At 36.4% G+C, this 23,322-nt stretch overlaps 3 protein-coding genes across 5 annotated transcripts; 2 read left to right on the top strand and 1 right to left on the bottom strand.

The window, feature by feature from the left end:
• Positions 1-5,737: 5,737 nt before the first annotated feature.
• On the top strand, positions 5,738-10,010 carry LOC119998127 (probable anion transporter 3, chloroplastic). Of its 2 annotated transcripts, none has more exons than XM_038845354.1 (8): positions 5,738-6,318; positions 8,155-8,381; positions 8,481-8,829; positions 8,926-8,970; positions 9,059-9,205; positions 9,268-9,405; positions 9,487-9,520; positions 9,627-10,010. In XM_038845354.1, exons 1-8 carry the CDS (start codon positions 5,893-5,895, stop codon positions 9,800-9,802), a joined length of 1,542 nt encoding a protein of 513 aa, XP_038701282.1. In that variant the 5' UTR covers positions 5,738-5,892; the 3' UTR covers positions 9,803-10,010. The 2 variants fall into 2 exon arrangements, with proteins under 2 accessions (XP_038701282.1, XP_038701283.1); XM_038845355.1 differs by having other exon boundaries at positions 6,180-6,318; positions 8,189-8,381.
• A 902-nt stretch (positions 10,011-10,912) lies between these two features.
• On the top strand, positions 10,913-11,947 carry LOC119998305. Its single transcript, XM_038845601.1, has one exon. It carries the CDS (start codon positions 11,434-11,436, stop codon positions 11,770-11,772), a length of 339 nt encoding a protein of 112 aa, XP_038701529.1. The 5' UTR covers positions 10,913-11,433; the 3' UTR covers positions 11,773-11,947.
• Positions 11,948-13,391: 1,444 nt separating this feature from the next.
• On the bottom strand, positions 13,392-20,593 carry LOC119998757 (protein DEFECTIVE IN EXINE FORMATION 1-like). Of its 2 annotated transcripts, none has more exons than XM_038846162.1 (13): positions 20,193-20,593; positions 19,945-20,055; positions 19,738-19,820; positions 19,223-19,340; positions 18,943-19,103; positions 17,933-18,567; positions 17,732-17,802; positions 16,330-16,586; positions 15,716-15,897; positions 14,766-15,049; positions 14,563-14,680; positions 14,292-14,476; positions 13,392-14,210 (listed from the first exon to the last, which is right to left on the bottom strand). In XM_038846162.1, the coding sequence occupies exons 1-13, from the start codon at positions 20,558-20,560 to the stop codon at positions 14,108-14,110; spliced, it is 2,676 nt and encodes an 891-aa protein (XP_038702090.1). In that variant the 5' UTR covers positions 20,561-20,593; the 3' UTR covers positions 13,392-14,107. The 2 variants fall into 2 exon arrangements, with proteins under 2 accessions (XP_038702090.1, XP_038702089.1); XM_038846161.1 differs by having other exon boundaries at positions 13,392-14,196; positions 14,294-14,476.
• Between the last annotated feature and the right edge of the window lie 2,729 nt (positions 20,594-23,322).

Raw genomic sequence — 23,322 nt, 5'->3', positions numbered from 1 at the left:
TTTTGATGAGAATGGGTTATTGGTGTGACTGTATTGGAAGACGTGTTTTGTTGATGTGATTGGACTAATAAAATATATTGATATAATGGTGTAAATTTGTTGCCTTTATTTTTTGTGTAATAGAGGTGAACCCAATATTGATTTTGGTATAGAAGTAAATGTGTTTTATTATAGGATCCACTTGGAGTGCAAAAGCAAGTCATTTGTAAAGCCAGCAACTCTCCATGATTGCATATTTGCCGTAACAAAATAGCACCATTACAACTCTTTTTTTTTTTTTCCATGGACTATTAGTTGGGACAACAAAATGTCTCCATGGACCACTAAAAAGTCATTGCTGCAATTGCTAATACCCAATTATATCACATTGAGTCCAAGTGGGGATCGATGAAAAATATTATTTAATCGAGACTATTAATTTATCAAAAATATATTGTAATTTTGTGTATTGGGCCTGGGCGTTGAGCTGTTTACCAACCTTATCCTTATTATTTTTTTTTGCAACTGATTTATTGTCGGAATGATGAAAAAGTCCCTAGTAGGTAATGGTTGCGAGGACATTTTTGTTAATTTTGGCAAAATATATCCCTTATATTTCAGCAAGTGATTAACGCTTAACTTGCCAAAAATAATTTTCTGTTTTTTAAGATTTGTGGTAATAACATTTTTGGATACTGAATAATTTGATCCAGTTCAACTCGGGAACTCATTTGTTAAACGTTTCAAGTTGGGTATCAAAAATTCAAATTTGTTTCAAACTACCCACACGGACAATGGAGAGAGTTAAGCAAAACGGAGTTACTTCTCTCTCCTTAACCCTCCCCACTTAACTCTCTAAAATATCAATCCAAACAAGGCCTAAAAGTCTCTAGCATATTCAGCAAGCACTTGACTAGAATCAATTCAAAGCTTTAATCCTTCCTCCACTAAAGTATATATACCAGAGTATCCATGCATTATTCATTGCAAATGCATACACATTTAAAACCTTAACACTTCTGCATACACATCCAATCGACCAACAGTCAATTGGACGGTGGCTTCTCATTTTGAAATACACGGTTGGACATATTGTCTTCCAAGTTCCATGGTTCTGTCATTTCTCTCCGATGTGGATTCTAATGAGTTATGAGTTCGTGGGCCCTAGCTGATATGGACTTGACATTTTGTTTGATTGTGGCGAGTCCATTTCATTCCAAACAAATGAATGCAAAACAACCTAACGAAGGCCCATTACATTCAAAACAATGAAAAGGGCTTCCCATATTTTAAGATTTCTGTCACTGAACTTGAGTGACCGGTTCATTAATATCTTTATCTTTTTTTGTTTCTTAATAATTTTATAAATTTCATTGTTGAAAATTGCACATCACCAAATACTAGTGATAAATTTAAATGGAAACTATTATTTCTATTTATAAATAAATTAAATTATTTAAAAATATGCGGTTCAACCATTAATCATTCGGTCCAAAGTCTAAACGATTGAACCTTCAAAGATTATTATCACGGGTCGATATACCTGTCGGTTTTGATGACACTAAGTAAATCAATAATGATTTCAACAATTTCATTTCTTTCTTTTTTTTAATGAGATTAATCAGATTATACTTCTGACTTCCAATTTTCAAACAAAAACCCACAACCATTATTTTAAATAGTGTCTATTAATTGTTGTGTTTAAAAATAATTAACAGGAGATAGATCTGAGGCTTCACAATTCGTTTAAAATTGTAGATTTGAATCCAACAGTTTAGAAGGTCATCATGCCACATTTTTATTTTTTCATTTTTAAAACTTGTATTACATTTTTTTCCCCATTCGATAGAAGTTATAGACTTTAGAGAATTGCGAAGTTGCTAATTCGAGAGAAATAGGGTTGGTTAGGCTATAGTATTAGAGGCAGGTGGTAGGGAGGGTTTAAAATAGCACCATTGCACCTCTCTTTTTTTTCATGGGCTATTAGTTGGGACAACAAAATGCCTCCATGGGCTACTAAAAAGTAATTGTTGCAGTTGCTCATACCCAATTATATCACGTTGAGTCCAAGTGGGGATCGATGAAAAGTATTATTTAATTGAAAATATTAATATCACTTTCAAAACTCTTGTTTGGACATCTAAGTTCACTCCAAAAAATTTATCCCTCATACTTCTATTTTTATTTTTTATAATTATTTAAATCATTTAAATTTTATCTAATTCCTTTTTTGTCATTTTTTCAAAGAGATTTAGATATAATATGATTTCTCTCTCTTGTTACTCTTTCTCATCTCACTACATCTTCTCTCTCTATTGCATCTCTCTCATCACTCCATCTCTCTCTCCCCCTACATCTCTCTCTCCCCCTACTACATCTCTCTCTTATTACCACATCTTTCTCTTTCTCTTTCTCTTTCTCTCTCATCTTTTTTTTGGTGGTCGTTTTGATCTAGATATGATTGGGCATTCTACGTCTCTATGAAGGGAGTCCAACAATAGTGGTGGTGTGGCGAACCATCATTGGAATCAGCCGGATTTGAAGTTTTTTCAAAATAATAACATTAGCCAACCAATGTTACCGTTTTAAAATATTAACATTCGTCAACCAATGTTACTGTTTTAAAATGGACATATCTGGTGGTCGTTTGGGACCATATATGGTTGGGCATTGTGTGTTTCAATGAGGGGAGTCCAACAATGATGGTGGTATGGCGAACCACAGTCGGAATCTACCAAATTTGAAGTTTTTTTCCAAATAGTAATGTTAGTCGACAAATGTTACTATTTTGAAACAGTAACATTGGTCGACCAATGTTACTATTTTTAAACAACCATATCCGATGGTTGTTTTGAGTAGTTTTTGGTTGGACATTGTGCGACTCAGTGAGGGGAGTCTAACGGTAGTGGTGGTGTAGCCAACCGTCGCTAAAATATGTCCGATCTAAGACTTTTATCTTGCGGTGGTCGCAGCTTTCTAATCATTTTCCGGGCAAATGGACGGCCATGGGTGGTGGTGGAAGGTCGGAGTATGTACGTGTTGATATGAGCTTCAGTTTAGGTTGGATACTAACGGATAACAATAAGGAGAAGTGTAGTAGTTGTAGGAGGAAGAAGACAATGGTAAGAAAGTAATTAGCGTACTAGTGGTAACTTAGAGGGATAAAGTTTTTTGGACTGGAACTAAGTGTCCAAAAGTTTTACAAGTGGTACTGGCTTGGAATTTTCCCTTATTTAATCGAGACTATTAATTTATCAAAAATATACTGTAATTTCGTGTATTGGGCCTGGGCGTTGAGCGGTTGACCAACCTTATCCTTTTTTTTTTGCAATTGATTTATTGTCGGAATGACGAAAAAGTCCCTAGTGGATAATGGTTGCGAGGACATTTTTGATAATTTTGGCAAAATATATTCCTCATATTTCAACAATCGATTAACTTGCCAAAAATAATTTTCTATTTTTTAAGATTTGTGGTAATAGCATTTTTGGGTATTGAATAATTTGACACAGTTTAACTCGGGAACTTATTTGTTAAACAATTCAAGTTGGGTTTCAAAAATTCAAATTTGTTTCAAACTACCAACACGAACAATAGAGAGAGTTAAACAAAGTAGAGTTACTCCTCCCTCCTTAACCCTCTCCACTTAACTCTCTAAAATATCAATCCAATCAAGGCTTGCAAGTCTCTAGCATCTTCCTTTATCAACAAGCACTTGACTAGAATCAAAGGTCTTCTCAGTAACTTTTTCATCTCCATCTATCTTGGTTTAAGCAACTGTAAAAGTAGAATTTATCCTAGAATTGTTGTCACAACCCGATTTTCACAATATGAAAAGGAAACATGAAGGAATGACGAAAACACCCCAGGATCAAATGACAAACATGGTGCAATATTGCATAGCAATAGCTCTACAAATATCCCCACATTCACCATCCAATCCATCAAAGAAAATGTGTACCCATAGCCTCAATCGACTTATGATATGCCTCAACATCTTTTATCACGATGGTCCAATTCACAAAAAATTGTAGCCAATTCTCTATAATGCATAGAAAGGGATTGCTCGCTTTGTTTGGCCTTGAAGGCTAATTGATTCAAGAAAAACATATACAATTCATCACTTCCATCTTAGAAAGCCTTTTGATAGGGTACTCCAACGAATATCATTAATCCTTCAAGATCAGGAAAGCGAATCACACAAAATCGGGTAGGGATATAAATGGTCGATTACGGTATATTTTTTAGTTTTTTGACATGAATTTAACATACCAATCGATTGATTATCGGTGATTATTTTGATAATTTTAGTCGATTCTAAGTAAGCTTTTTAAAAGATAATCGACCAACGGTCAATTTGACGATCGCTTCTCATTTTGAAATACACGGTTGGACATACTGTCTTCCAAGTTCCATGGTTCTGTCATTTCTCTCCAATGTGGATTCTAATGAGTTATGGCTTCGTGGGCCCTAACTGATACGGACTTGACATTTTGTTTGATTGTGGCGGGCCCATTTCATTCAAAGCAATGCATGCAAAACAACCTAACGAAGGCCCATTACATTCAAAACAATGAAGCTTCCCATATTTTAAGGTTTTTGTCACTGACTTGAGTGACCACTTGGTTCATTAATATCTTTATCTTTTTTTTGTTTCTTAATATATTTATAAATTTCATTGTTGAAAATCGCACATCACAAAATGCTAGTGATAAATTTAAGGCCCAGTTTGGTAAAGTTTTTTAAAAATAGCAGATATATCAATAGAAATGGTGGTAGAAGAAATGCTAGACAATTTTAATAGCAGATATGCTACATGAATGTTTGGTAGTGTTTGATTGAACTTTTACTGGTAACAATTATGTTGTGTAGTATATTATGACAAATTACGTGTAGGGGTATTATACATTTTAGTTGTAACATAAAAGACTGAGAAAAAATATCTCGAATTATGTGTCAAAAAAACCTGTTTGGTTTGGAGTTAGCACTTATACTACAAAGTAGTATAAATGATATTAAAAAACCTAAACCAAACGGGGTCTAAATAGAAACTATTATTTCTATTTATAAATAAATTATTATTATTTATAAATAAATTTAATTTTTGTAGTATAAATGATATTAAAAAACCTAAACCAAACGGGGTCTAAATAGAAACTATTATTTCTATTTATAAATAAATTATTATTATTTATAAATAAATTTAATTATTTAAAAAAATATGCGGTTCAACCATTAATCATTCGGTCCAAATGATTGAACCTTCAAAGATTATTGTCACGGATCGATATACAAGTCGGTTTTGATAACACTAAGTAAATCAATAATGATTTCAACAATTTCATTTTTTTCTTTTTTTTTAACGAGATTAATTAGATTATACTTTTGACTTCTAATTTTCAAACAAAAACCCACAATCATTCTTCTAAATAGTGTTTATTAATTGTTGTGTTTAAAAATAATTAATAGGGGATAGATCTGAGGCTCCATAATTTGTTTAAAATTGTAAAATCGACAATTTAAATCTAACAGTTTAGAAGGTGTGTCACATCACGTCACACTTTTATTTTTTCATTTTTAAAACTTGTATTACATTTTTTCTCCCATTCGATAGAAATTATATACTCTAAAGAATTGTGAAACCGCGAATTCGAGAGAAATCGGGTTGGTTAGGCTATAGTGTTAGGCGACACGTTTTGCCACGTTGAATTGATATAGGGAGAGTTTTGTTTGTAGCCGATACTCTTTTGACCACTTCTTTCTCACCAACCCCAATCCCAACAACAACACTCACCAATCTTCCTCATCTTCCCTCACCGTCTCACCAAACCTCTTCTATTAATTAATTACTCACTTCTTTATAGACATTTTATAGTTCCACTAAACATTCTCTCCCTCTAATTTCCATTTCTAATGGCGACTAAATCTCTACTGCATTCTTCATCAATTCCTTCTTATTTTACGAATTCCCAATCAAATTTGATTAATTGTAGGAAAACCCAGTTGAGATTCGATCCTCAATTTGCTACAAGACCAATCAAATGGAGAATTGGTTTCCCGAGAAAGGAATTGAAAATTGGGCAGTATGTAGAAAGGGAGAGGCAGAGGCAGAGAGGATTAATGGTGGTCCGGTGTACGGCGGAGGGGATAGAGAGAGGAATGTTGATCGGAGGAGAGGCGGAGGCGAGACTACGGGCAGTGCCGGAGAGGTGGAAGGTGGCGGCTTTGATGGCGTGCGTGATGTGTCTCGCCAATGCTGACCGCGTTGTTATGTCTGTTGCGGTTGTTCCTCTCGCTGCCAAAATGGGTTGGTCCAGTTCCTTCCTGGGCATTGTTCAGGTACATTTTTATATCATATCATGAATATATCAAACTCCATCATAAGATTTCATCCTCAGTCAACTCGATCATTCCGGATAAACCAGTCTGATGCTTTGATGCAGTGGGCCTAACTCACCCCTTGAAAACCGACTTGCAAAGGTTGAGGACTTGAATTGCTCTCACCTATCCAATATGGGATAAGGGAATGACCAGCGCATTGCATCAATTCCCTTCCCACCCACCCGACCACCTATCCGATATCCCCGACCACCTATCCGATATAGGATAAGGAATGACCAGCGCACTGCATCTTCCCTTCCCACCTACCCGACCACCTATCCGATATGGGATAAGAAAATGATCAGCGCACTGCATCAATTCCCTCCCTCCCAAGGAACACTGTGTCTCACGTGTGGCACCCCACCCCGTGGACCCACATGCATCCACATCATCAGCATGTGCCTCGCTTCGATACCAAATGATGTAGTGAGTCTAACTCACCCCTTGAAAACCGACTTACAAGGTTGAGGATTGCCCACCCATATAAAACACTTCACTTGCTCCCACCTACCCGCCGATGTGGGATAAGAGAATGAACAACGCATTGCATTATGCTTCCATGTTCTTGTATCCACAAGTTTTCTCTCCTAATTGTCTCTCCTACTTAAATTTTTCATACAAATCTTTGCGTACAACTGTACATTCAATAGTTGGGACAACTTGATATCAACTATTGAGATCTTTATTATACCTGCCTACAACTCAAAAGTTGGGATAACAGAATATCAGCTGCTGCTGAGATCCCTATTACGCTCAACAACCGCCGACATCTCTGTCATACCTAATTATGATGTTTTACCAAAACCCTAAGCTAAATAAATAGAGAATTGAGTGTTTCCTGGTTCATTTTAGTGCAAAGCATGTACTTCTCGTGGGCCCTACAGCAGCCTGTCAAACCAAGACCTGACAGAAACCCCTACGAACTCTCCCATGACGCCATCTGTTTCTGTTGGGCCATTTGGGCAGAGTATAATTGCGGGCCTGGTACTTGTTGGAACTTCAACTTAGAAAGACACTTTTGCATGGGCTTTTTTTAGGGACCTTTTGTGTCGGTTAGTTTCAAGGTAAACTTTAGTCACACCCCTACATTTACTAAAGACATCCAGTCAATTGATTTTTATAAGAGATGGTCAACTTAAGTTGGAATATTTTTAGTAAACTTAGTGGTGTCACTAAAGTTTACTTAGTTCCAAAAGATTGAAATGAATTGGATTGTGGCCCTTCAACATGAAGTCATTTATTTTTTCTTTATTAATGAAATAATTAACTTTAATAGGATAAAAAATTACTGATTTATAAAACCTAACGATGACAAATGAATTGCATATGTTAATTTGGATATTATTATAATTACGTGTCACAAATAATGGGTGTAAATGAGACAAATCTTGTTTCGTTCCCACTTATGGGTCCAACTTACCATGTCATCATTTAGAAAACTTCTGCATACACGCAGGCTTGACGACCCGAGTTTAGGTCAATATCAGTCAGGTGTTCAAAAGACAAACTTGTATGGCACCATTCTTAGTTACTAAAAAAAAAAGAGACATCTTGTTTGCAAAAAGACTCCAACCAAGATAGAGTACTCATTTTTGTGCAAGCAGACCTGACGGCATTGATTTAGACTTATATTGGGTGTTCAAAAAAACAAACTCATTGTATGGTGTCATTCTCAATCAAATTTCCAAAAATTTCAATCAAGATAAGAGTACTCATTTTATTTTTTTTCATTTCTGGATTCTTATTCGATTGAATTTCTAACAAAAAGTGGTTCTGTTAAACTGTTTGATGAAGTCATCCTTTTTGTGGGGATACATATTCTCATCAGTAATAGCAGGAGCCTTGGTAGACAGATATGGAGGCAAAAGAGTGATGGCATGGGGACTGGCATTCTGGTCACTGGCTACTCTGCTCACTCCATTGGCTGCCAACTACTCTACAGCCAGTCTTTTAGCTGTTCGCGCCTTCTTTGGTCTTGCTGAAGGCGTAGCTCTCCCCTCTATGACCACCCTCTTATCAAGGTAGAATCACCTTAAAATGTAATTGTGAAAACAATTTGTTTATGATGATAGAATTCTGTCTTTGTAGCTAATTTCGTTTCTTTGTTCGATATTGACTAGGTGGTTCCCGAGCAATGAGCGAGCAAGTGCAGTTGGTATCTCCATGGCTGGATTTCACCTTGGCAATGTAACAGGATTACTACTGACTCCAATCATGTTGTCAACTGTTGGAATTTCTGGTCCGTTTATACTCTTTTCATCACTTGGAATGCTATGGTTGACGACTTGGGCATATCGAGTCACAAGTGATCCTCTAGATAGTCCCTTTATCAGCAAATCAGAGCTGCAAATAATCCAAGCAGGAAAAAATCGCTCTTTAGCAAGCAGCGGGAAACGTCCATCCCTACGCCTCTTACTGTCAAAACTACCAACATGGGCAATCATATTTGCTAATATTACGAACAATTGGGTAAGGTCTCTCTCTTGGTGCAGTGAAGTACTCATCTCCTCTGTTAAGTGAGTCCGAGCATGCCAAATTACCGTTAACTTGTGCCTACAATTGCAGGGATACTTTGTTCTTCTGTCATGGATGCCGGTCTATTTCAACACAGTAAGTTATATTTCCGTTGTCTTCGTCTCCACAACTCCACTACTTTTTGAAACAGTAAGTTACAGGTTTTAAATTTCAATAAATACAGGTATTTAATGTGAACTTGAAGCAAGCAGCTTGGTTTAGTGCTGTTCCGTGGGGAACAATGGCTGTTTCTGGCTTCATCGCTGGTTCAGCATCGGATTCCTTAATCAAGGCAGGATACTCTTTAACATTGGTCCGAAAGATCATGCAGGTAACTCTTATTTCTGTTGCAATGAGTGCAAAATTTAGTTCTGATTTATAATCCGTTGACAGTCGATTGGTTTCATCGGTCCTGGAGTTGCACTACTATGCTTAAATTACGCGAAAACTCCTGTGGTTGCTTCCGTAATCATCACGGTAGCGCTAAGCTTGAGCTCTTTTAGTCAAGCTGGCTTTCTCCTCAATATGCAAGTAAGCTTCTTTAGTTCTGCCATGATGATAACTACTCTCTTACCTCCAATTTGATTTAACCTGTGTGGTTTCTGTTATCAGGACATAGCACCTCAGTGTGCAGGATTTCTTCATGGTATTCTTTCTTGCCTACATTTTCTATTAATTATAGACTATTGTTTGGACTTCTGAGAACTTGAGAAAATGACATTTTGGAATTGAATTACCTTGAAAAAAAACAGGAATAGCAAATTCAGCAGGGACATTAGCCGCAATCATCAGCACGATTGGAACAGGTTATTTCGTACAGTGGCTCGGATCTTTTCAGGCCTTCCTCACTGTCACAGCAGGACTCTACTTTGTTTCGGCCATGTTTTGGAACCTGTTCGCTACTGGAGAGCGAGTTTTCTACGACTAAAAAAGTTACGAAACCCAGGATCAAGTTTGGGAAATGATAAAGGCATTAATGTTAATTTGATTCATTAGCAAGGAATGAATTTGTTTCTGCAAAATGTAGGAGTTTGATATGTACAGCAGCTCGAGCGTTGTTATACAAAAAGTAGTGTAACATTCATATATGTAAAGAAGCAATCTTACCAGTACATCAAGAGCCTCCCGGTTCCTTCCACTGTTTTATCATTCCATTGAAACAATTTTTTTTTTTTTTCTAATTACGGGGGAAGGGGATGGGGAGAACTCGAGACCTTTATGATATACCATACACATACACATGACTACCATATGATGTATTCGTGGTTCTCTCCATTCAAACATATTGATTCAGCATCCACACTCAAAACATATGAATGGGATGTTTCAAAATCATAGAATAAGTGTTGTTCAAGTGTTTATTCAGTAATTACAGTTGTGTCTGTCCTTAAGACATTAGTACCATTATGAGATGATGTTGAAATTTTGATAATCATAAATTCACAGCTATAAGACAACTGAAATCAGGGGTTTGTGGGGTATGCTGTATTGGCTTTTATGGTCATAAATTAAGGGTATAAATATCGGGTTTCGATTTGGTTTCAAATCGAAATCTGTAAAACCGAAGTTTTTCGATTTTTATTTTGATCAAACTGCACCAGATCGTTTATGTAACATAAATCGTTTATAAAATGAATAAATTCGAACGTAACTCGTAAACCGAAACACCGAACTATTTGTAGGATTCGGTTCGGTTTTCGGTCTAAGATTCGGGTTGGTTCGGTTTCTTTTACCCTAACTACAAAAAAAAAATCATAAATGTATTTTGATCGGGTTTACAAGTGGATCGTTACAATTTTTTTATCCAAAACAAAAATTAAATTAGACATGAAAAGGACAAAACGCTTCAGATTTATATTTGGAGGTCCAGAATTTTTTTTTTCCCGAGACAAAAAATATAAATTAGAACACTTTAGCACTTACGTGGGCAATTCAGATTGGTTTTGAATACCTGTAATACCAGGAAATCCGTCCACATACCATTCGACAAATGAAAACAAACAAGAAAGTCAGTATTTTTTTTATTCTTTAGGGCACAACTGCTAATTATATGAAACAATAAAATATCAATACAGATCCAATTACACAACAGATGAACTGAAGATGACCAGATTCTCCTAAATTCCTCGCCATCACTTATCTCAAATGACAAAAACCTTAGCCAACTGTAGCAGAGGAGACCGTAAATCTACTTTGATTTCTCCGCACAGAGGGAGATAGCTCCTATGCACCCTTTCAACTCTGTATTGTCGTCTACATCAAAAGCAGCTGCTTAGGTGAAGATTTCAAAGATCCCTCTATTCCATCTTGGGATTTTCTTGCTGAAAATTCTTCTGGGATTTGTTCCTATCTGACCCAGGAGGATCTGATTAGCCTCAAAACCCTCCATCTCTTGCAATTAAATCCAAACCCATATAGAAAATTTGGTCTTTTTTACTCCCTGGGGTTTGCAAGATCATTGCCAATCAAGAGTTGTGTGAATTGGGAATTAGGGTTTTTCTTTAAGAGGGCAAGGGAAATCGAAATTGTGAATTGGGAATTTGGGGTTCTCTTGAAGATATGAATTTTAGGAGCTTGGAAGAGTTCTGGAGCTTCTATATGAGTCAACACTCAAAACCATCAACAAGGCGTTGGCACTTTGTGGGCACTCTTACAAGTATCATAGTTTTGCTGTTCTCATTGCTCTTTAATTGGAAGTTAATGATCTTTGTGCCTTTGTTTGGATATGGTTTTGCTTGGTACAGCCATTTCTTTGTGGAAGGGAATGTTCCTGCCACCTTTGGGCATCCGATTTGGTCTCTTTTGTGTGATTTCAGGATGTTTGGATTGATGCTAACTGGCCAAATGGATAGAGAGATCAAGCGGCTTGGGAAAAGGCCTGTGTTGCAGGTTTTCTGATCATAATGTAAGCAGTTTCTGCTTCCTTTGTAATATGGTTTGCATCTCTAACAAAGATGCTCAATGCTTTCGTCTCCTTTTGTACTCAAAAAACTTATTTGTGCTACCCGGCTATAACATTTTTATTTTGATTAGTTATGATTCTTTTAGTAAAGTAAATTGATAGGTTTCTGGATTTGATGTCTTTCTCCATGTGTTGTCTTACATTTGATTGATTGGGGAAAGAATGTCTGGATGATGGTTATAGTTTTAATATTTACTTGTTCAGTTGCCTATGGTTATGGTTTTGGGATGAACAAAGAAATTCTGGTTGGGATGGTGAAGTTAAATGTGGTGACTCCAGGTCGTAAGTTCAACTCGCCCAGCAGTTTCAGTCTTAAGGTTTGCTTGCGAAATGGGTTGTGAGTTAACTTGTAGCTTTTGGTTCGTCCAGAGTATTGGACATGGTTGTTTGGATGTTTGCATTGAATTGCAATGGAAATTCTTCCTTTGTATTCCTAGACTTTGGAAATTTGATGGTTTAATTGGGATTGGAAGATGGAGCTAGTACTTTCCAAGGGAGGAATAGGATTGCATTTGCTACCATCATCATCTATTGATTTGATCTCTTAGAAACTGAAGTTAGTTCACCTCAGCACAACAAGACCATTGTATCCGCGGTGGGGTTCGACATCCTCTTCTCTTCTTCTTTTTGCTAATTTTTTCCCAATGTGTGTGGCAGTTCTTCTCTCTATAGAACTATACCTGCAGAGTGCAGCACCCTCTATAGTTAAATGCTAGCTTTGAGCTGAATATAATGTAAGATGCATAATTATGAAGAATTGGTTGGTGTTATGCTGTCAAACTGAAACATCCTTCCTTCTGCGAATCTCGAGTGGTTTTAGCTAAGAATATAATTAACAACGTCATATAGTGCCTATCTGGCACTGCTTACTTTGGAGCTTATAAGCTTCAACTCTTCAACTCCGGGGAATGCCCTGTTAGATCTCCCCAATCTTTGAGTTTTTGTTCTTTGGATTGTTTTTGGTTCTCTTTTTCTAAAAATGCTTAAGACTATCATTACTATGTTTCAAGTAAATGCTATATGTTCAAACTTCTATCACAATAGGAGTCATCTTGATTAGGATTTAGGATTACATGCATCCATCCATTCGGCCAAAAATCAAGAACCAAACAAGGTTAAAAGGTATCCCATTCGCTCCCCCAGCTTTCGTCAGGCAATGTTGGCCCAACAGAGGTGCTTTCGCTGTTTGTGTTCTTTCCAGTTCCAATCTCTACGCATTTCACCACCCTATCATACATACTCTAGCTTGGTAAAGAACCAAACCAGGTTACAAAGCATCCTGTTCGCTCCCCCAGCTTTCGTCTAGCAGTGTTGGCCCAACAGAGTGCTTTGTGTCGATAAAAGTTTTTGTTGCTTACCATTGCTCGAGAACAATTTCTAGGTTTTTTTGGTTAATTATCTGTTTGGATTAAGTGAAACGGAGAGTTAACAAGTCACCGCCGTTGGAATCTTAAAATTTTCAATTGAAAGACCATTTTTGAGAAATGCATGCTGCGAAATTCACCATATAAAAATTCAACAGTCTTAAGTTCAAAATAGACGCAAAATCTCCGAGTGTAAAAATTCAAAAGCCGATTTAATTTATTCTCTAAAAATGTTCCATTCCATATGACATGAATGTTCACAATACATGCTCAACTCAAGCTCAGATCAAGGGGCATATTCTATCTTCACCATAGAAACAAAAAGAAGGATTCTTTTTCTTGCTTGGGGCATGAAGAGAAATTACTTGGATTTCCCTTTGTAGATAACTATCTATTTCCCTCAAGATGCCTCACAAAATTACAATCAAAGCTACAAATGGTTTGGGAATCCAAAATCCAATCCAGTATAACTACTCATTCGTCTATGTTACAAGTTCGGACCTTATATCTTCTTGAACTCTAAATTAGTAAATTCTGCCATGCCAAACCCCTTTTAAATGGTAGATGTTCTGTTTCAATTTGAAGTCTTCAGTAGCGCCGAGAGTTCTTGGCCAGGCAAAATATCAACTGCTGTGTGTTCAATCTAAAGTATATGTAGCATGTCATGAAACGTTGTGATCAAAGGTCAGTGTTGCGAGAAAATGATGGTAAAGGCATGGCTTCCTGTGGACGAAGGATGACAAGCACACCAAACATGGCAAGCATCGGGAGGACAATGAGCCACTTCAATAGTTTATAGTAGTACATATGGAATGTCAGGGAAAACTCATCTGAGAAATAGAGTCCATTCTTGTCCACCATCTCGACTACAACAGTCCCAGTGGTCCTGACTCCAACGGTTGGTAGCTTAATTTGGAATTTCCCGGGATGGCGAAAAATCTGGTTTTGTGTTATCCTTCTTTCTCCTTGGTAATTTCCGGGCACTAACAAAGTTATCTGCAGAGTTCCATTGCAAAAAGAAAATGGATACACGGAAAATGTAAGGGTCGAATGCTTTTGAAAAATTATAAAGCATGGGAAAGAAGTAACTTACAGTAACATTATAAGGTGCTTGTGAGCCAGAAGGGAATCTGTATTTATCTACAATCTCAATCTCCACCCAGAAGTTCTTGCCTTCCTCGTCACGGTAATTTCTTGATGGAGATGTTACGTAGACTCCTTCACGATTGTACCTGTTGGCTAGATTATTTCTTCCTTGATTGCTTGATCTCCATGCCTGAACAGAATAATATTTAATGATATTTTAAATGCTGGGAGATTTTATTGGAAAGCACCAAGACGTAAGTTTGAGATCTATCCTGCCTTGAGGGGATGATGTGGAGCAGGAGTTGAGAAGCAAAAGACATTCCCATTCATTGTTGTAACAATTAGATCGAGATCATCCCCACCATCAATGTTGTCCGCCAAGACCATGCTATATCTGCAATTAAAAAAAATCTACATATGATATAAATTTACAGAAGGAAATTTGAAGGAATAAAATCTAGGATGTAAGAATCTCTTACGAAGTTTCACCAATATCGACCACATCGGCACATGCTGTAGGTCCATCTATTAGGTATAGGTAACCATCAAAAGATGTTGTAACAAGAGTGAGTCCCTTGCTTTTTTCCCCACGTTTGCTTAAATCAACAAGTTGAACTTGATTCATCACTCTCCCATGAGTCCTATATGGGTAAGGACCAACAGGTTTACCATCTCTGCCACTAAGAACATATATATTCCCAGACAGTGTTGGAACCACAACATCAGTACGCCCATCCCCATCAACATCACCTATGGTTGGACCCTGAGAAATACAGAAGTGGAAATTAAATCACTCTACCATAAGCACTGATCCAGGTAGTGTCCATCAGCTTACCCTCTAGAACAAGGACATTTGTCATCATATTTGAAGCACAATACATTCAAGATTTCAGATAAATAGAAGAAAGAGCACTGGATAGTTGAAGTGACAGCGTCTCCTACATTTGGTCGTAAGACAACTAATGTATAGCATCTACCACACCCGTGTCATGAAGAGATTGCATTTGAGATTTCCTGGAAGTCTCTTTCATTTGGATTAATGTCCAACTCTTATCATAAGATTGACAACTATCAGGTCGAGAGAGCATTAATTCATCATATATAGTCTATTTGTCTGCACAAAAAACCCTACATATGGAACAATGGGTCAAACTTTTGGGCAGCTTACGTATTGGACACGGTTAATAAAGACAAGTAACTTCAGTATCTACAATTTGACTACGACCAAAATCACTAGCAGCAAAACAAGTAGAGGTAAACGACTCCCGTGCAAAAGGTTCATGTGTTGAAGGCTGGGTAGCCTTACCCAATAGCAATCGAAGTTTGAAACGGGAATGATTTTATATGTAAGAGTTACAAAATCTTTCTAAATGCATTGCCCAATAACCTTATAACTTGGAAATGTGTTTTTTGATCCACTGCAACTTACCTGGGAAACAAGACTTTTAACATGAGCTTCCCAAATTTCCTTTCCTTGTGCAGTCCATGCAGCAACATTCCCATGTGTATCAGTAGTCACCAGTTCAATTTTGCCATCATCATTAACATCAGCTGCAACTACCGCACCTTGAATTTCAGCCATTTCAAGAGGGAACTTCTCTCTGATTTTTCCTGAATAAAAGAAACATTTTTAGTATCAAAATCGTCAGAGGGGAAGAAAGGTTGTACCAATATCAGCTTCATGTAGCAAAAGAGAGCCAAAACACTTGGAAGTTTTTTATATTAACATGGCTACTACATCAAGATGACAAAGCCACTAGGTCACAGATTAATGAAGTTGCTGACATACTTACCAGTAGGTCATGAATTTGCCCTTAGTGCTAAGTATTGAAAAATATGTACTAAACACCATTCTCTCAACAGCTATTTAAAACAATCTAACTTATCCTGTTACCATTGTTTCAGAGATCACAACCAATGAACTTGCAAAATAATGCAATATATAACTATTTCACAATAAGAAATCTAAGACCGATATGGGCCAACATTGTAATAATCAGACGCAAGTAAATTAAAAAAAAAAGAGGGCGGAATTTAATTTACCGTGATGATCCAAAACATAGAACAAGCCAAACGAAGTTCCAACAAGAATGTCCAAATTTCCATCACCATCCAAATCAACAACAGTTGGAGAAGAATTTATGTACGCACGGAACTTTGCAGTATCTGTGCTGAGATCTAGTTGTGTAGACCACTTAACTTGCTTTGTATCAAGATTGAAAACAACAATAGCACCAGCAACATATTTACCAATATCAATATCACCCAGCTCCTTCATATGATCTGGGTTGTCATAATACCTGACCATTTCTTTCCCAATAGTTAGTGCATAATCAATGGTGTATTCAATTTTTGTCAGTGTCCTTAAACAGAAAATAACATAATTAATTTAAATAATTACATCGGAAAAGGGCAAGCATACAGATACCAAATAAAGTCTGGATAATAGATACTATAAATTCAAGCTACCAGTTTTTCTTTTCAAAATTAGATGTGTCATTAAGAAGCACAAAAAAGAAAGAGGGAGACTTATGGGCAAGAAGATATATGTTCAAGCTTTCTTACGGGATTGTCTAATAAAAAACCCAAACATATCCTCATGTTGATGTAAACCAAAGAGAATATCTTACATGCATATAACATGGGTTTTAGTCCGCCAAAGTCATAAGTATTACATGGTCAAAGTAACTTGAAATAAAGACACTACCAATGTAATCGATTGGTGGGCAAAAACAGCACATACATCATCATCCTCCTCAAAGCCTTACAACAATTTTGGGTCAGCCACATGAATCTGTACAGGAAATTAATTAGAATGCACCAAATCCAATGCCGTTACTCTGAAATAAAGACACCCTCTCCACCAATCCTACCTGGCCTACATCTTTTTTCCATCAATTACATCCATGTCTTTTTTTGACCTCTCCACTCTTTTTAGTCTCTTTTACTAGATTTTTGTAACTAAAGAACCAACATCTATTATTTGATCTAATGTAGGGTTTAGGGGAAGCTCCAATCAAAAATAAAATGAATCTTTCATAGATTCATTACTATCTTGAATCAATGAGATTTTCTCATCTATTGTACATGGCAAAATTCAGCCAGCTATCTGCTCTTTTACACTCAAAACTATTCAATGAGTCATAGCACAGTGGTCAATGAGAACAACAGCTAATAATGGTTCCAAATAACCTGGAGTGATAAAGAAAATAAATACAAAGAATAATCAAATAGTTTACGACAATTATACAGTATCCAATGCTTCAAACCACAAAATAAAACAGTGATCCTTAATGTACAGAGAATAACAGCAAATATAATGCTGAAAGGCGACCAATGTCTGTTCCAGCAAACAATAGTCTAGCCACCAATAATCATCCAATTTTGACTTCATAAATAAAACAATAACATGTAAATGCATAACTTATTATGAAAGCAAACTCACTCGTGATCAAAGAAGTGCGAGACTGCAACAACCATTTCTGATACCCCATCATTATCAATGTCTGCTATAACCTGACCAAAAAGAAAAAAATATATGAAACTTTCATCTTGTTTGCATCTGATGTGCAAGTTCCTTTTCTTCTTTAAAAAACAGAAAAGTATAAGCTAAAAATGGACACACGAGCATTGACTTAAGACTCACAGGAGTGCATAAAATATGTGAGTCAATATTAACATAATCTTTCAGTTGCTCATGTTGACCTTCAGTCCACTCCTCATCTCCCCACATGGATTCATCCACATAATCATCATAATCATAACTATACTCATCACCAAGCTCATCGTTATCACGCAATAACTCAAAAGATGAATCTGCATCTGCTTCCAATCCCTCATCATTTTCAACAGTTGCTGCACGGATATCCTCATTACTATTAGTTTTATCATTATCTTTGGATTCAGAAGCACCTTCCTCCGACCCTTTTGAATTGTTATCTTCTAGTAGCCTTCTCCCCGTACCTGTCAAGATCTCAGATTTATTTGATCCGGATGATCCCGCATTTGCAGGAGAATCATCCACACCAGTAGACAGCTTAATGTTTGTTCCCTTTTGACTTTCATTCACTTTCTTTTCATCTGCTAGATTGGATACATTCTCCGGATTCGACACATTTGTTGGATTGGACATATTCCCCATACCAATGTGAGTTTTTGTAGATGTAGAACCTGAAGTGTTTCCCTCAGGTGTATTTCCATTTGCTACATTCCCAATACCATTGTGACTTTCCATAGATGTAGAACCTGATATGTTTCGTTCCGTTGTATTTCCATTTGTATCTGCAAAAGAATGACCAGGATTTACTGATATCACCATAAACCCAGCACTCTTAAAAGTCATTTGCATTTTTCCTTGGGGAGAAACGCAGAATAAATATGAATAAGAACAAGGCATTGTATTCAACCTAGTATAGCGTGACGAGTCAAAACTTAATGAAAATCAACTAATGGATATCCTCAGGAGATGAGAAGTTTGTTTTATCGTAGAATGCTGTTAAGAAGCAAAGATAAAGCATTTTTGTTCAACAGGTAAAGATATCAGAAGCACCTCAAAAGTTACATAGCCAAATAAGCAGCTTGGTTGGTTGATAAGAAAATTTTGAATTAGTTGAAAGGAAAGTGTATAGAACTGTTATGAAAATAAGAGTTACTGACGAGTCTTTGATTTCATTTCAGCAGCCTCCAAAATGAGTTGGTCATCATCAACATCCGGATGAGAACGGTCCACTGGGTCAGGATGCAAACCCACGTGCCAATCTTTACGAACCTTCAGACGGGGTACCACCAATTTTTCTGTCATTATGTAGCCAGATACCCTAGAGCAATATAGAAAATATTGCAACGAGATTGGGTATATTAGGATGCAAGTCCCTTGATAAGAAAGCTCAAATTTTGACAAAAGAAGATATTGCCATGAATGCGAGGAACATATTACCTGAAAAAGAACACTTCCCCGTTGTAGGTAGCCAAAGCAATTTCTCTCACGCCATCCTTGTCAATATCATACAAGAGAGGACTTGCATGTACTGTTGATTGGTGAAAGGCGGGCCAACCTGGTAAATGATTGAACAATTATGAGAATGGGGTCTGCTTCACTAGAGCTTGATTCTCTACTTATGTTAGTGCGTGTTAGATGTTTGTAATGCAGAACCTTGACAAGGTCAAACAGAACCCATCATCCTCTCCCCACTAGACTCTCTTACAATTCCTCTCCTTTTGAATGCAGACATCTCTTATACTTACTGAATTCCACAAATTATAGAAAAATTAGTTTAGGTAAGAGAACTATGGTGACAGAGATCCCATGTAATGATTACGCATCATTGTCCTCTATTCGTGTAGTTTTATTACAAATAAGTAGAATTAAGGTTTCGACAATGATGATGGTGGCAGCAGAGTATTCCAGACAAATTCAGTGATGACTGATGAAAATATAATCACGGAAAGCACCTGGCATTTTATCTCCATCAGAACCTTCAAGAACTTCAAGGTAGTGAACAAAGGAGGGCACCACTACATCAAGTTTCCCATCACTGAGAAACAAAAAAGAAAATGCAATTTCAACATACGGATTTTCATACATAAAATTCAGCTCGCACGCAAAGCCAAACAATAGAACTCGACCCTAATTAAACTCCAAAAACACGTACAAATTACCTGTTGATATCTGCGATCAATGGAGTCGCATAAATGCTAGAACTAACTTCCGTTTGCCATCTAAGCTCCAGATTCCTGGGGCATTGCGTATTCAACAACGCATCCTCATCTCTACACACCCAAAACAGACAAATAGTTGATCAACCCAACACAATCGCACAAAGCCCAATTGAGTCAATAATTTTCAAAAACTAACACCATTTGACTAACAAACATTGGACAATAAATCAAGATCAAAATAGACTCACAAATCGGGGTAACCGAGGGAATCGTCAGTGGCCTCCCGCTTCCGGAACTTATTCTCTGAGGAGTCGTCGCCATGAGCGAAATCCAAACAAACGAACAATAGCAAACAAATCAACAGAACCCTAGTCACTGAGAGATTCATCGGATCTTTTGCGTTTCCCTTGACAGTAAGAGGAGGAATGGGAAAAAAAACTAATCGAAAGAATAACTGTATTGTATCCCTAATACCTAATAAGATAATACAGCAAAGATCAGTCAGGAGCAGATAAACCCTCGCTAATTTGGTAGGGTCTTGTGATACTCTGAAATTTCGACGGAGAAGCCGAACAAGAATTTGGAGCTCAAGACAGTCGAGGCCCGTACTTGGCATTCCAAATTTCCGCTATGTTTTTGTCGAAAATAGCCCTCCTCGGGTGTTATATTACGTTCCTGGTGATTACGGGTGGCAAAACTCTCAGGGTCTAAATGACTAAATTTGTAAATTAAGTTTGAACATCATTTATATATTTTAAATTTGAGTCTAGACACAAAAATCTTGTTTAGTTGAAAATCGGGTTGAATCCAAACACAAATTTTGTTTGATTTAAACCCGGATCCGAATTTTAGACGTATAACTAATGTATCTTCTAATTAATCAAACCATATAGAGATTGATTGATGGCATATGATGATTATACGGGATAAACTGATTTGGAACTTGAGATTATTTGATGTTATTGTCTAAGTAAGATATTGTTGTCAACCAGAATAGAACTCACGCTAATCATTAGTCTCAGAAGTTCTAAATACAAATCCCCCCTTTCAAACAGTAATTTAATTTACGGGTTAATCATTGATATATCTGAATTTTACGAGCAAGAACTGCAATATGGACAAAATTTCTTTTGTGATTTACGATCTTTTGTCATGCGTAAACAGTTGATGAAGACAAAAATGTATTATTGTTATTATAGAATTGAATGATTTCTTGTCCTTGATGCTAATGTATCTGTCCATCTTATCATTATCCTCATCTCCCCGACCTCTCCTTTCCTTCCCGTCAGTTTCTTTAATTTTTTGTAGAAATTGGAAAGATAAATATTATTTGTATCCGTTTTTTATTAAATACATCCCATTAATCCTTTAAAAATACACTAAAATGGGACGTATTTAGTAAAAAATGGGATACAAATAATGTTCATCGTTGGAAATTCTCATCAACTAATAAGGCAAGAGGATGCAATGCTATGCTTGGCAATCCAAGTAAAGCAAAAATGCACCATTGTGTGGTTTTCGTATCCCTTCTTATGCCGTGTTATCAAAACGAATTTCTCGATAATTTTAATGGCCCAATGACAATGACACCATTGCAATTGCTACTCCTAGTGTGATTGTGAAAAGAGAGGTGGAGATTTTTTATTTTACCATTAAATTACATATAATAATTTGTGTATGGGGCGCCCAATGTTGTAAGTGTGACCCATTTACATTTAGCTAACAAGTCGGCCCAGACATTATCCTGTTTATTTTTGAGCTGGCCCAATCCATTACTCCAAATCCATTGTTTTTATTGCCCCAAGCCCATCAAAATCTTACATCCTAGACCTTCTAGCTCATCATTGGCCCATATGCCCATGAAATTAAACCTAGCGGATGGATTTTGTCGTTTATAAAACTAGGCTTGCATCCGTTCTTCCCTCTAGAGCTAGTTTGTTGAGGGGATAAGAGGCTGGACTCAGCCCCACCCCCGCGGGGTGCGATACACTCATCTCCCGTGTAGGAATGTTAAGGGCCCGCTTGGTTAAGCATTTTGACCAGCATTTATATTAGTTTTTAGCACAAATGCTTTGTGCAAGCCAAACAACCATTTTCGGGTACAAATTTCAAGGAATTTTTTGGAGCATTTTATGCTCTTTTGAAAATGCTCTAATTTTAAACAATTTTGGTAGTATTTTGATTCATTTTCCTATCATATCCTCACTACTTTATTATAATCTCCATTTTACCCCTAAAAAGTCATCTTATTTATTCATTTGTTATTTATATTTATTTTTTAATTATTGATTTTTATTTTAAACAATGTTTGTTATTTAGTTTACTTACAACTAAAATGCGTATAATACCCCTATACGTAATTTGTAACAGAATTAATAAATTAAATAATTAACTAATTAATTAATAAATAAATAAATAAATTAACTATTATTAAAACTTTAACTAATTAATTTATTTATAATTTATTATTATCTTTAATTAATTTATAATTTATTATTATATTTAATTAATTTAAATTCATTATATTAATTTTATGAATTAATTTGTATGCTACCCTTGCACGTAATTTATCCAATATGTTACACAACACAAATGTTAACAATAAAAGTTCAACCAAACACTTATCCAGCATTTCTGCTACCACCATTTTTGCTGGCATATCTGCTATTTGACAAATACTCTACCAAACTAGCCCTTAGATTGATGAATAAATTTGGAGTTGATTCGGATTGTGTGGGGGTAAATTTTGTTGTTGAAATGTTGTTTTTAGAGTCGTCAACCAGACGGGGGCTTATAGCAGTCTCCCGGACACCTCAAGAGATTTTATTAATGGCAGCACGAAATTTTATTATACCAATAATATATTTATTGAATCAAGCAATTGGTCGTATTGAAAATATTTCTCTAATTAGAACCACGCAACGCAGGGGAAGTATTTAATAAATTCATAATTATTATGATAATTGATATTTTTTTTTTCAAACTCCTCCCTGTTTAGACCGACTATGGATCAATAGCTTACAATATATTGACATGTGAGAGCACATGGTCTCTCTTTAATTCTACAGTTGGATGTTCTTTGGACTGTGGATTGAAAGAAATATTTCTGTCCATGCCCTCAGCACTTCCAGTGTCCATTTTTTTACCCCTTATTATTAGCATGAAAGGTTTCTACATAAAAAATATAAAATGTACTGCACCGAGAACAACTGAGCAAACGTGTTCTTTGGATAGTCCATTAAGTTCAAACTCAACCCGGACTAGGAACGTGCAAACCCACCTGACAAACTACTTGAAAAAAGTGCACCAACTTGGGATCGAACTCTCGACCTCGAATGAGATTTTTTACCTTCTAAATTCGGAGAAATAACTAGTCCG

Source organism: Tripterygium wilfordii, chromosome 5, assembly GCF_013401445.1.
Source record: "Tripterygium wilfordii isolate XIE 37 chromosome 5, ASM1340144v1, whole genome shotgun sequence".
In the NCBI taxonomy this organism is placed as follows: domain Eukaryota; kingdom Viridiplantae; phylum Streptophyta; class Magnoliopsida; order Celastrales; family Celastraceae; genus Tripterygium; species Tripterygium wilfordii.
This window is presented reverse-complemented; position numbering and strand designations above follow the sequence as displayed.

Excerpts from the sequence above, each read along its gene's own strand:
- LOC119998127 (XM_038845354.1), top strand. The coding sequence starts at position 5,893 with ATGGCGACTAAATCTCTACTGCATTCTTCATCAATTCCTTCTTATTTT. Across the intron at positions 6,319-8,154 it reads CCTTCCTGGGCATTGTTCAG|TCATCCTTTTTGTGGGGATA; the intron begins GTACATTTTTAT and ends TGTTTGATGAAG. Across the intron at positions 9,206-9,267 it reads TGGTCCGAAAGATCATGCAG|TCGATTGGTTTCATCGGTCC; the intron begins GTAACTCTTATT and ends ATCCGTTGACAG.
- LOC119998305 (XM_038845601.1), top strand. The coding sequence starts at position 11,434 with ATGAATTTTAGGAGCTTGGAAGAGTTCTGGAGCTTCTATATGAGTCAA.
- LOC119998757 (XM_038846161.1), bottom strand. The coding sequence starts at position 20,560 with ATGCCAAGTACGGGCCTCGACTGTCTTGAGCTCCAAATTCTTGTTCGG. Across the intron at positions 18,568-18,942 it reads TGAAATGAAATCAAAGACTC|ATACAAATGGAAATACAACG; the intron begins GTCAGTAACTCT and ends ATTCTTTTGCAG. Across the intron at positions 14,477-14,562 it reads CTCCACATCATCCCCTCAAG|GCATGGAGATCAAGCAATCA; the intron begins GCAGGATAGATC and ends TATTCTGTTCAG.